The 13,476-nt window shown below is 29.4% G+C and overlaps 2 protein-coding genes and 1 long non-coding RNA gene across 5 annotated transcripts in view; 2 read left to right on the plus strand and 1 right to left on the minus strand.

Moving 5' to 3' along the window:
- LOC126747486 (fasciclin-3) overlaps window positions 1-13,476 on the plus strand; it is a 630,854-nt gene that overhangs the window by 53,130 nt on the left and 564,248 nt on the right. The gene's annotated exons all lie outside the window — the stretch shown is intronic.
- LOC126747500 (uncharacterized) lies at window positions 1,686-4,177 on the plus strand. The gene is made up of 2 exons (XM_050456189.1): window positions 1,686-1,852; window positions 2,064-4,177. The coding sequence occupies exon 2, from the start codon at window positions 2,292-2,294 to the stop codon at window positions 3,660-3,662; it is 1,371 nt and encodes a 456-aa protein (XP_050312146.1). The 5' UTR covers window positions 1,686-1,852; window positions 2,064-2,291; the 3' UTR covers window positions 3,663-4,177.
- The window catches only part of LOC126747587 (uncharacterized), a 28,229-nt gene continuing 26,274 nt past the window's right edge, over window positions 11,522-13,476 (minus strand). The window contains exon 4 of the long non-coding RNA XR_007664269.1: window positions 11,522-13,473. This is a non-coding gene — a long non-coding RNA (uncharacterized LOC126747587). The remainder of the gene's footprint in view (window positions 13,474-13,476) is intronic.

Consider the following 13,476-nt stretch of genomic DNA (forward strand, 5'->3'; position numbering starts at 1 on the left):
CAGAAAACCTATTACTTTGCATTTTTTGATTTTCGAACAAAATCCGGGGTCAAAATGACCATTTTTTCAAAATGTGCTCCGAATTCAAAAATTATTTTTTCTGCTTAAAGACTGTTTAAAAACTAGTAAAAAAGCTTTATGACCAATTTTTCCACGATTCATACGATTGCCACAATCTAAAAAGAAAATCAGGTCCTATAAGAAGCTACGTATTGGGATAGGACAAATGGGTTTGTTTCTTTTTTTTTTGTATTTTTATTTTGAAAGGCAACTATAATAAAATTTAAAGGAAAAAAAAAGAATGAAAAAATTCATCCACGTATTGAATAGAAGCTATAAAACCCGTGATCTTAATAATAAAGTAAAAAAATATAAAAATACACCTTTTGTTGACACCGCATCAATGTTTTTTTTTTCTAAATTAGTAAACTAATAATATAAATTTATTACCAATTTAGCAACCCCCACTAAAAGAACCCTAACTTAAATAAAAGTACCTATTATTACTGTTATTTTTTTTCCATATATTTATACCTTGTCCTTCCCGTTATGCTACCAGTACTATTATTATAAATATTATCTGTCTTTTAAATATTCTTAAACCTTAAAACACTGTAGATTAATATTACTATTATTATAAATAGTATTTTTCTTATAAATGCACTATAACTTTAAAACACCCTGTATATTTATATTACTATTATTATAAATAATATTTTCTTATAAGTGCCCTCAACCTTAAAACCCCCCGTATAATTCTATTTTTATACTTTTATTATCCGCATAAATATCCCGTAATATCAATACCCTCTGTATATTTCAAATATATATTTATATTTATTTTATTTATCCTAGTAATTTATCAAAAATTCATTAATAAAATAACTCATGACGTCACAAGACGAACACGATGCGTTTATAATTCGTCGCTTTGGTAGTGAAGAGTCGTAACCCACAAAAAATTGAAAATTGAGTTAAGACTGTCAACAAATAGTAAAAAGTATAAATTTTGATTATTAAAAGTATCCTAAGCCACAACCTATATAAAGTCCCTGAAACATAAAATTTGCTAAGAGATCTAACCCACATTTTAATATAGTGAATAGGCATAAGCAGCTTAGCACTTTTAGCAACTGCGTTTTTAAGCGTTATGGATCAAAATATTATAGATGTGAATAAAACTAATCCACATTTTTATCGTTTCTGTGTTGGCTCTTGCGTCCCTGTTTCGGCCCGCTCGTGAATGCTGAGTATCTTTTTATCTCTTTTTGGTGTCGTTAGTTAAAAAAGAATCAATATACACACAAAGTCTACTAAATTACCTTTCGAAATCGCTATTTGTTTATGTTTTGGAATAATAATTGCACGCATTTAGTGCGCTTTGTATTCTTGAGTTAGAGCGTTGACTGTTTAGTTTTTTTGTCTATTTAGTTAGTGTTTTTGTATTGTTAAGAGTGCTTTTTAAAAAATGTCTTCAAGGAGTAAACTTATAGTCCAAAGAGCACTAGAAATGCAGTTAAATGATGACGAAAGGTCCGACGAATCCTGTGATAATGAAGAAAAAGAATATACCATACTATCGCCGGTTTATTTTGGTAAGTACATAATTATTTTTCGAGTGAATAGTGCGGAATTAGGCGTACGTAATTCGTAATTAACGTACTTTCTGTATATATTCTAACATGATTATAAATATGTACAAATTAAATACCTAACTTATTGTAACTTATAAAAAGATAATTATTAAAATGTATGCACATTTTAGATAAAATGCCGGTTACTGCAGGAGATTGTGGGCAAGACATTCCCGATACCGATGGGTTATTATTATCGCCACCAGTAACAGTTGAAGGTATAAAAAATTTAACGCAAGTACGCAGTCGCATGTGATTTATTAAAAATAATGTTTTTTTTTTCAATTAATATTTTAAGTTAAGTTTAATTAAATTAAATTAAAAAATTAAATAAATATATTTATCGTTTGTAATTCTAAGCATGCATCTGCGTTACATTTAAAGTAGTCGTTTTTTTTTAAATTACGTTTAAAATGTTATTACTTTTAGGCAGAGAACAAAGCGTTGAATTTCCGGGGCTGAGTGCAGTCACGGCTTACCATCAAGAATTTTTGAACAGTCGAGTATCACCACCAGTTAAAGGTAGTTTGTTAATTATTGTAATCAAGTACACCATATTTTTAATTTTCAGTGCAAAATCAAGAAAATCGAAACGACGATAACGACGAAGCATCTTCAAGTTCAGAACCGTTAGTAAATGTAAGAAAAAGGCTTTTGATGGAAAGAAACAATGCCACATCAACATTCGATGTCACCGAAAATGCAGAGAAGGAAAAGCTAACAAGAAAACGAAAACGTGACCCATCAAAATGGACCAGAAATGTCCAAAAAACTTTAAGAATGGAGGGAAAAGAATATCGGACACAGAAGGGAAGACCTAAAAAAGCAAAAACAGTAGCAGAGGTAAAAAGTAGATGTCATTACAAATGTAATGAACTTTTTTCCAATGCAACGCGACATGATATTTTTAACGAATTTTATAATATAAAAAGCGAAGAGTCAAGGTGGAACTTTATTGCTAAACATGTTCAGCGTATCCCAAAGAAGCGTTCATACGTTGTACAAAAAGAGGGTAGTCGAAGAAAGTTTACCTTAGTATATAAACTTACTGCAAGACATACACAACATCAAGTTTGTCAAAACTTTTTCCTTAAAACTCTACAAATTTCGAGTAAAAAGGTACTTACAGCACTGGATAAAAGTTCTGCACATGGAGTCGTTAAGCCAGATCAAAGGGGCAAGAAATTACCACCGCAAAAAAAATCTGAAGCAACCAAAGACATAATAAGATCTCACATTAAAAAATTACCCTTAATTTCTTCACATTACTGTAGAAGCACAACAAAGAGGGAATATCTCCCTATAGGATTATCTGAAAATAGAATATATTTAGATTATAAAGATTATTGTGCAGAGCTTGGAGTAGTACCAGAAAAAGCTAGCTTTTATAAGCATATTTTTACCTCGGAGTTCAATATTGGTTTCCATCGGCCTAAAAAAGATCAATGTGATTATTGTGCCGAGTTTAAAAACAAAAATGATGAGGAAAAGATAAAAATGCAAGACAGTATGGATGCACACTTGGCCCGAAAAACAGAGGCTAGAGAAGCAAAACAAATCGACAAAAATCGTGCAAAACTTGACAAGAGTTTTTTGTGTTTTGCCGTAGATATGGAGAAAATTCTTTTAACGCCTTCATTACAAGTAGGAAAGTTATACTATACCCAAAAACTAAAGACATTTAACTTTACCGTATATAATTTGGGGACTGCACAAGCTGAAAATTTTATGTGGCATGAGGGTGTTGGCACCAAAGGTTCGTCAGAGATCGCAACCTGTTTGTGGAAACTTTTAAATGGCTTTAGCCCTGAAGTAAAAGAAGTTACATTCTATGCTGACACAGCATCGGGACAAAACCGTAACTGCATTAATGCTGCCATGTTTTTACGAGCTGTACATTTGCTTCCGATTGAAATTATTAACCGAAAATTTATGGAGTCAGGACACTCTGAAATGGAATGTGACAGCGTTCATTCTGCCATTGAAAACCGTGGTAATAAAATCGATATTTACACCCCAGAGGGTTAGTACACAGTAGCTCGAACTGCAAAAACTAAGCAACCATTTTACAATGTTACTGAAATGAACTATTCAGATTTCTTAAATTTTAAATCTTTTTCCAAATCCGCAATATTAAACAAAAAAAAATGTACAGATGGAAGTAATTTGAATTGGTTAAAAATAAAATGGATTCAATATAGGAAAGAAGAACCTAACAAAATTTTCTTTAAAAAACGTCTTGATGATTCTGAATTTCGTTCCATAGAAGTTAAAAAGGCATCTTTAAGAAATGGCGTATCTTCCCTAAATGCAGTTATACCTAATTTGTATACAACTAGTATACCAATTGAAAAACGAAAATTAACGGGCTTGCGTAAGTTATGCGAATCTGACTCCATAAAGTCTGCTTATCACGGATTTTATGAGGGACTAAGAACCACTGATGAGGATCAAGTTGAATCCGAGAACGACGAAAACTGACAGTTTAAATAAAATTTATTTTTAAACATTTTGTATTAGTAATATTAATAATAAAAAGTTAAAAAAAACTGCTGAGTTTTATCATTATTTTATAACATTATTATTGTTATATCTTTTCACATATTAAAATATTCCGGCAAAACAACTAGCTCTGTGGTAGTGAAAGGGGCTAAGCCACATAAAACCTAAAATATTGTTTATAATTTCAAAATAAAAATATCCACACAACAAGTATGACACCTAATTACAAATATCAAAAAATTGTTATGATTTGACCTTTTTTTAATATTCTAGAAAAGAATATATAAGTTTTTTGGAAACAAACTTTTTTGAAAGCGCGCTAGCTCCAGTTTTACTTTATGTGGGTTAGGACAGTTCACAACCTAAGCGACGAATTGTGGCCAGACATCCTCCATCCTTCTCTAAAACCGCTTTTCCTACTCTAACTCGGAACGCAAATGGGCCGGCCGGCCCGTAAAAAAGGTAAATAAGATGAGACGTCAGATGCGCGGCGAATTTTCCCGCGGCAATAAAAACCATTCAATAAAACATATGCACATATTCGGAAAATTTAAAGTTTCCTCATATCGTCACTACCAATTCCTGATCATTTTCACCCATTTTAAGCCGCTAATTCTCGAATTGAAAATGACATGACACCGAAAAGCCTGCGGTTGCGTCATCTGGCCATGTGCGACTCGATAGTGACGTCGTCCGTATGCTTTTACATTGGGTGCTGGACCGCCAACTTTATTGTACCATGAGCTGGCTCCCTGTGTCTCCAGGATATGACTGGTTGATTGGAACGGCTTTTTTTTTTGGGGGTTTTTCTTAAATAACCGCTCGTTGCGGAAAAACGGTAACATTTAAAGAAAAACGGTTTCTAGTGGATTATAGCCAGATAGTGTCCGGTGATTTCAGAAAAAAAATCGTTGTCGTAGGTATCATAGGTGTATTAAGCGTCAAAGTTAAAAAAAGGTGTAGAGTAAAAACTACTCTACGTAGAAGGTTGTAGACTATGTCGAAAAATAGCTCTTGAAAAGTTCTTAAAACGCTAAAAGTTTGAAATCTCTAGGTGCTGCCATTAAAGAGTTATTCAGAAAAATAGAAAAAAAAGGTCAAAAAAAGGCTCAAAAAGGGGTTCACATTTGTTACCACAGCTCACCCTGTTTAATACCTAGGGACATGATTGATATCTCTATTTAATCCTAAAGGATTAGGCTTTTAAACAGTGTAAACAAAAAAAAATTAAAAACAATTTTTTGTAGTAGATAAAAAATCATATGTCAAAAAATTCACTTTTTTTTTCGAAAAAAAAAATTTACGTTTGAGCTCGTTTATCTCGAAAAGAGTTTGTTTTTGAAAAAAATAGTTTTAACAAAAAAGAAAGCCACATTTACGTAGAAAAGGGCTGTTTTGTCCGCGAGGTACCGCGCAAAAAGTTCAAAATTCATTCACAGAAAAATCCGACTTCTAGGGGGTTTATCTTAAAAAGCGCCGTTTGGGAGTCGCTTTGCATAAAGGCCTTTGACGTCATGAGTTTCAGAAAATTCGGCTCAGTCAGTTTTTCACAAGTTGCTACACTGACTGTTTTCGCGAAAAAAGCAGTTTTTTACCACCGCCAAAAAAAATTTACATCGTCACGTAGCCTCAACCTTCCCACATAAAACGGTGAAAACCAGAAAAAAAAATCGCCATAGAAGCAAAGTTATTAACGTTTATGTGACGCAGGGTCCGAAAATCCCTTAATTTAGCAGGATGCGTTCTTACAATACGCGAAGCGTATTGTAATAATAAATGAGGTACACTTGGTTGTAATTTAAAATAAATTCATGTTAAGTTAGAACCATTAGATTAAAAATAACTATTAATTGATCAATGTTTGATATTAGATTTAATAGGACAAGTCTCACGGGCCTTTAAGGGGTCTAAAGATCTAGTTCCAGGTGTCATATATAAATTATAAGTACGACGTAAAAGGAGGGAAAAAGTGAGAGATCGTCCTAGGAATGAAAAGGTTCTTAGGACATTTAAAATACGATGGATTGACTATACTACATTAAAATGACAACATTTTTTTTGATGTGGTTTTCTAAGCCTATTCTGAGGTCATGCTAAAATAAACAGTTCTTAAAAACACGATAATTTTATTGAAGCATATAGTATTTTTAAAGAAGACTAAAGAGTTTTAGCATAAAATTCAAAAACAAAATTAACTAAAAAAAATAGTTACTCATGGACACTTTTTGTTTCAGGTATGTGGTCTAGTATCTAAAGGATTGTATCATTTAATCATGATCACTTACGTAAGTATTCACTTTATTATTATAGTTGTGTTTATATCAAAATCCTGAAATGAGCTTTACTTGGAACAACTTGAATCATAGCAGTTAATTAAAAAAAAAACAAGCGATACATTTTCATTAAATTAGTTTAAAAAACAACTATATCAAATACAGAGTATTTTATAGCTTCAATTTATTTGGAAATCCCATTGATATATCTTTCTCTCTTGCACTCATAGAGTTCTTATGGGACGTACTAGAAGGAGTAATCGGACATGCAAGTGCGATGCCTCATTTTAAAAGCAATTAAAAATACTTTTCAAAAATGAGAAAATTTAATATGGCGCCCATAAGAAAAAATAAAGTTGATGATGATCGGAAAAAAACGAAACGTCGGATTAATTTTTTTTTTTGCGTCATGTTATAGGAAATAAAAAGTGGCAATGAAAAATTGTTCTTAGTTTTTCGATATTTCTTTAAATAAAGTCGGTAGAAGGTAAAAACGATTTTGACAAATTTCGCTTTTTTTTTTGGATACCTCCGGAAGTATTCGGAATTTTAAAATTTTTTAAACGTCATTTTATTAAGCTCCAAATTGCGCAACTTTGCCTCCATTTAACCGACCTTGTAACTCTTACGGTTTCCGAGATTCCAATGGTCACCCTCGAATTTGGGACACCCTGTACACGTCTTGCGATAAAACTAGACAAGAATATAGTAAATTTATAAATTCTTTAAAAACATATTTTTTGTGATTTATGATAAGTTTGTTTCGTCTAAATTGATTTAGTTATAGAATACGTAATAATTTTTTTAACTAAAGTAATTTTTTTGTGAACCTGCTTTAATTATGGTGTTTTTACACCATATTAAACCTGAAAATAGTTAGGTTTGATTAAGAAAATTGAATTGAAAATTGTACATGTGATGCAAAACTGGACAAGAATAAATTAAATTTATTAGTTTGTTAAAAAGGGTTAAATTTTTATTAAATATGTTTAATTTTAATTTTGTTTAAATATGTTTTTTTTTTATTGGATTTATTTGTTAAATTTAGGTTAATATATATTTTTTATTTGAACTAATAAATGTGTTAAATTTTTGTGGAATATTTACCGACTTTTTATTCTATCGATTTAGTTCGTTGACGATCCGATCGACTCGTTAAATTACGTAAATAATTTTTTAACGAAAATCAATTGTTAATTTTAAAAAACTGTCATTCTGACATATAAAAAAACTGAAAATTTTTAAGCTTTTTTAAGTAATGACTATTAAATACTTTTTACTACTACTGATTAACACTACAAAATTAAACAAGAATTTATGAAATTTATTAGTTTGATAGAATAATTAAATTTTTATTAAATATTTAACGGTTTTTTATTTTTTTTGTATTTATTGGGTAAATTTCGTTAATTATTTTTCTATGATGTTATTATTATTCTTATGAAGTAATTAAAACCTTCTTGTCTTCATGGGTTTACTTGTTAAATTATATAAATATTTTTTATTTTTCCTAATTAAAGTGAATATTTCTGTAAATTTCTTGCACATTTAATTAAACATTTAAAAGCTTTTTATAGTTGCGTTTTTTTTTTTACACTAGTACTACAAGACTCACCAACCAAGATAATAATATGCGCAATATTTAAGTACCTTAAATAATCGCCTCTAAATTATGAACGTGTTTATTGCCTCGTAAACGGCGGTATCGATAATACATGAAAAAAAAATGTATAGAGAAACCTCTTGAACAAATCAGTCATTAAACAGGGAAATGACCTACCCAGCGGGCATGCCATATAACAAGCCAAACACCAGACACAAGAAATACGGACCATAGACCATTACCATCACAGCTTCATGTCTCAAGTTAATAAAATATCACCGTATAAAACCCATACACCTACAATCAGTCTGATGGGTATACGAGTTAAAGGCTGTACTATTGGATATATGGGATGTTCTCGGTTGGTATGCGTGCTGGTAGGCTAAGGCCAGACTAGGGTTGACGTAACTGAAGTTCAATTTAATCCAATAAGAGCAAATTGTCGTAATTTAATGCTACTTGTTACAAAGACACAAAGCAACTACTAATAGAGAGGTTTAAATGTTTGGTTGGAAAAAATGATGGTACAGTTAGTTCAATTTTGAAAGAAAAATTAAATTTTCCTGAAAAATTCGATACGGGGGAGGGATTTACTTATAGCACTATATAATAATTTTTTTAACTAAAGTAATTTTTTTGTAAACCTGCTTTAATTTTGAGGTTTTTTCACATATTAAACCTGAAGCTCGTTAGGTTTGATTCCGAAAATGTAATTCTTTTAATAAATTTAAATCATTGCACATATATTTGATCCACACGCAAAACTGGACAAGAATATATTAAATTTATTAGTTTGTTAAAAAGAGTTAAATGTTTATTAAATGCGACTTTTTTTTTGATTTATTCGTTAAATTTAGATAAATATGTCGTAGTGGCTGCTAAACGTCAAGCCACAGATGTAAATACATCTATGGTCAAGCCTTATCAAGCTTGGGTGGAATCGCGAAAAATGCCGAATGTATTCTCGGGGAAGTACCGAAGTGATGGAAGTGCTGCTTGCACACACGGGACTGAGGCAGTCACGATTTGGCATTACCGTCGACATCGCGTTTAGCGATAAGCCAATCTATTTTATTTCTGTATTTTTACAACTGTATTTTGTTTATTTGGAATAATTATTATTCGTGGATAGTTAGTTTGTGATTTCATAGTAGATACTTAGTTAATAAAGTTTTGTGCAAAGACAGTGTGTTTCGATTATGGCTGACAAACCTCAGAGAGTCCTCCGACAAAAAAATTTTTTTGTATTTTAAATATTAAATGTGTTAAATTTTTATAATTACAAGCTTTTAATCCTACCGATTTAGTCCTTAAATTATGTGAATAATTCTTGAACTTTTTTAACAAAAATAATTTTTTCTATAAAATCGGTAATTTCAGAAAAATGTTATTCTGGCATAAAAAAGACCTGGAAATTGTTAGGCTTGATTAAGAAAATTTAATATTTTAAGACAATACTACTTTTGACACTACAAAACTAAACAAGAATTTATGAAATTTATCAGTTTGTTATGACAGTTAAACTGTTATTAAATATTTACCAACTTTTTATTCTTTTGTATTTATTGGTTAAATTTCATTAAATATTTATGATTTTCTTGATTAATGTCAAATTTTTTATAAATTTATTCCTTCATTTCAAATAATCGTGGTATTCTTATAAAGTAACTAAAGCCTTTCTGTTTTCATGGATTTACTTATTAAATTGTATACATTTCTTTTATTTTTCTTAACTAAACTAAATATTTCTGTTAATTTCGAAAAAAAAATTCAATTTTCCTAAAAAAATTTGATACGCGGAAAATGAAAAATCCCAAACTTTGGAGGTCGATATTTCAGCTTCTATGGGCACTATCAGAATTTCCACAGTTTTGTCTTAGTTTCGTCCTTCTGAGTCCAACGAGACTATCCGCAAGGTCGTAGCTCTCATATTAGCTGAGTTATCGAACTTTTGAAGCCTATTTTTGGCCTAAAAAACGAGGTCCAAAAATGACTTTTTCCGTGTTTTCAAAGTGCTCTCATTCCTTTAGTTCTGCTCGAATCCTGTTATAACCCGGTATTTTCGTGATGTAGGTGATGGGAGCAAACCGATGGTATAGTCAGTTCAATTTCGAAAAAAATCAATTTTCCTGAAAAAAATCGGTACGGGGGGGTATATCCGAAACAGTAAAAATCCCAAATTTTGGAGCTCGATATCTCGGCTTCTATGGGCACTATCGGGAAAATTCCAACGGTTTTGTCTTAGTTTCGCCCTTCTTAATCCAACAAGACCTTTCGCAAGGTCATAGCTCTCATATTAGCGGAGATATCGCATTTTTAGTGCCCTTTTTTAGGCTCAAAAACGAGGTCGAAAAATGGCTTTTTTCCGAATTTTCAAAGTGAGCTTTAGGAGCCATGCCAAAGAAGTATGGATATGTATAAATCATGTTAATTTTTCCTATAGTTTTTAAGAATCAGCAGTTCTGAAGATTAATTTCATTGATTGCTATAAACTTGACAGTTTTATGCTTTGATACATCTAAAATCTAAGTACAAAATTTAATTTGGTTTCTTCGAGTTTAACGAGTTACTTATTTTATTGGGTATTACGTCACTTATAGCAAAAATCAATTTAGAAATTTTTATCTCACACGCTCAAAAAATTAAAAAGAAGAAGAAAATAGACTTATTCACGTATTTAAAAGAAATATGAACTCAAATCTGTAATGATACCGTTCGATATACTTAATTTAAGTTCAATAAGTTTTAAATACAATAATTTACTTGAGGTATAATAGATAATAGTATACAAATTTATATGAAAATAGTATAACATTTTTATATAAATGCAAATGCTCTTAGAAAGAGCAAGTAAAGCGTTATTAAGAGAAAAAACTCAGTTTCATAGATATAATAAAATTAATTTAAATAATAAAATACAAAAATTAAAAAATAACTTATTTAATTTAGTTAATCAAAATGATTTCAATCATATATGTTTCTGTATAAATAATAGTTATTTAAATAATTTTCAAAAACAAAAACAAATTCACATAAATAAAATAAATCTGCTATATAATAAAAATATAAATCAAGAACTTTTAAACACAAATAATAATGATTTTATAAATAAAACTATTATTAATTTGTCAAATAGAGTTTTATCTGATGCAGAAAAACTTGTTCTTTCTAAAGGTCTCAATTACTCAAGTGCTTCAAAAATTCTGCCTAAATTAAATATCATTTCAGCTATAGAAAACGCAACGAAAGACTTACCAAGGGATCAACAAGATGAATTTAGAATTAGGACAAAAATAGAAATTGAAAAACCAATTAAAATGAAACAAAATTTAAACTCTTTACAATTAAAAGCTTTAAAGACACTTAAATCCGATAATACTATTAAAATACTTCCAGCCGATAAAGGTAATGCTACTGTTCTTTTAAATATTAACACTTATGAAAATAAATTAAATTTAATAATTAATGATGGTAATTATTCTAAATTATCTAAAGTTCCTACAGAAAAAATTGAAAGACAAATTTATAATTTACTTAAAAAGCATCAAAACTGATATTGATAGATTTAAATTAACTCTACGTAATAGTAAATCACCACATTTTTATGGTTTACCAAAAATACATAAAATAAATGTTCCTTTAGGACCTATAGTTAGTAGCATAAATTTACCTACTCATCCTCTTGCAAAATATGTTTTAAATAGCTTAACTCCATACATTCTTACATTAAAAATTTTTAATACTTTTTAGAACTCTTTTTACTAATGTCCCTGTTGACAGAACTTTAAATATTGTTAAAAATAAATTAGAGAATATAATAATGATAATAATTTAGCAGTACGTACAACACTAAGCGTTAGTACAATTTTATAACTTTTAACCTATTGTGTAAAAACTACTTATTTCCAATACAATAATGAATTTTATCAACAAAACTTTGGTATGGCTATGGGTTCTCCCCTTTCACCAATGTTAAGTAGTATATTTGCGGAGCAATCAGACAAAAACCGATAAATCCATTCAAAACAATTTTGAGATATTCACGAAAAACCGATGGTGCTAAATCCGAACTGTTTTTTTGGTAGTTTAAATTTGCTTTGGGTAGGTGCTATAATAAACATTTTATAATAAAAAATTTTAAGTTTTTCAGTTTATTTATAAAAAAGTTATTGCAATTTAAAAAATGGATTTATCGGTTTTTGCTTGAATGAAACAGATTTGTCTACTTTTTTTTGCCCAGTACTAACCAAAATAAGTCTAATCAAATGTATATATAAAAATTATTAAAAAAAAAGAAACACATTGCGCAGTCAAACATATTTAATGAAAATGTTTTTTACCTAAAAGTTTTCCGTAATTTAAAAAAATGTTAAATAAACAAAAATAAATGCTACTACCCTGATAATGTTTAACAACGAAAAATAAATGATATACTAATACAGTCCTTTTAAATTTAGCAACAAACTTTAAATCAGCATTCCGGCGTCATCCTCTACACTGGAAAAAATATTTTGTGAATTTACAATAAATCTACTGCTTTTAGTGTGACCATTATATTTGTTGTAAAATCGCAAAATATTTGTAATCATTAATTATTCACAAAATATTTGTAATTTAGATTTCCCTTTTAATTGTAAATTTACTTAATCTTTGTGACTAAGAAATACATATTTTTGTGAAATTACAATTTAATATTTAAAATTTATAGTAATTTTCACAAATAAAAATTACTATAAATAACATTTTTTTTGTAATACCATGTTGTAAATGTAAAAAATGCTCTGGTAAAATTACATTGGAATAATTGTATTTTTTTACTAGCTACAGTTTTTTGTTTAGTATTTTAGGATTTATTTTTTCAAAACTCAATGGAAATTCAATAAACTCAGTAGGAACATAACAAAACTACATGGTAAGTTTTCAAAAAAAAGGAAAATAACAAGAATATTTGAAACTTAAACTCGTCAATATACAAACAAAAACATAAACTATTAAAACTCTTGAAGTAGCCAAGAACTTTGACATAGTCTATATACATTTTGGGGCCCCATATAATATCAAATATGTTAATATAGGTACCTACTTACAAGCTAAATCTCACAAAAAAAAATCCCTTTAAGGTTGGAACAAATTCATTTAACATTTATGGACTTAAAAAAAGAAATAATATAATAATTATTTAATAAAATAATAATTTATTATTCTATCTTGGCTAACGTCGTTAAATATGAAATAACTTTTCTTTTCGAAAGATTTTGTTTTTTCGATTTGGTTCCTGCTTCGCGGTGTATTTTTGAAATATATCTTTCAAGGAACTCCAAAATGCAGGATGCTTCTTTGGAATATTCCAAATTAAAGACAAAATAAAGTGCAATTAAGCAATGCAATGCTCCTCCAAATGAGTCATATTTTTTCGTAACAGGTTCTTATTTTAGGTATATTTTTATAGTATGGTTAGAGCCTA

The sequence above is a fragment of the Anthonomus grandis genome, chromosome 2 (assembly GCF_022605725.1).
Source record: "Anthonomus grandis grandis chromosome 2, icAntGran1.3, whole genome shotgun sequence".
Classification (NCBI taxonomy): Eukaryota; Metazoa; Arthropoda; class Insecta; order Coleoptera; family Curculionidae; genus Anthonomus; species Anthonomus grandis.

What these genes read in the sequence shown, in the direction of transcription:
- LOC126747500 (XM_050456189.1), top strand. Translation starts at nt 2,292, where the DNA reads ATGGAAAGAAACAATGCCACATCAACATTCGATGTCACCGAAAATGCA.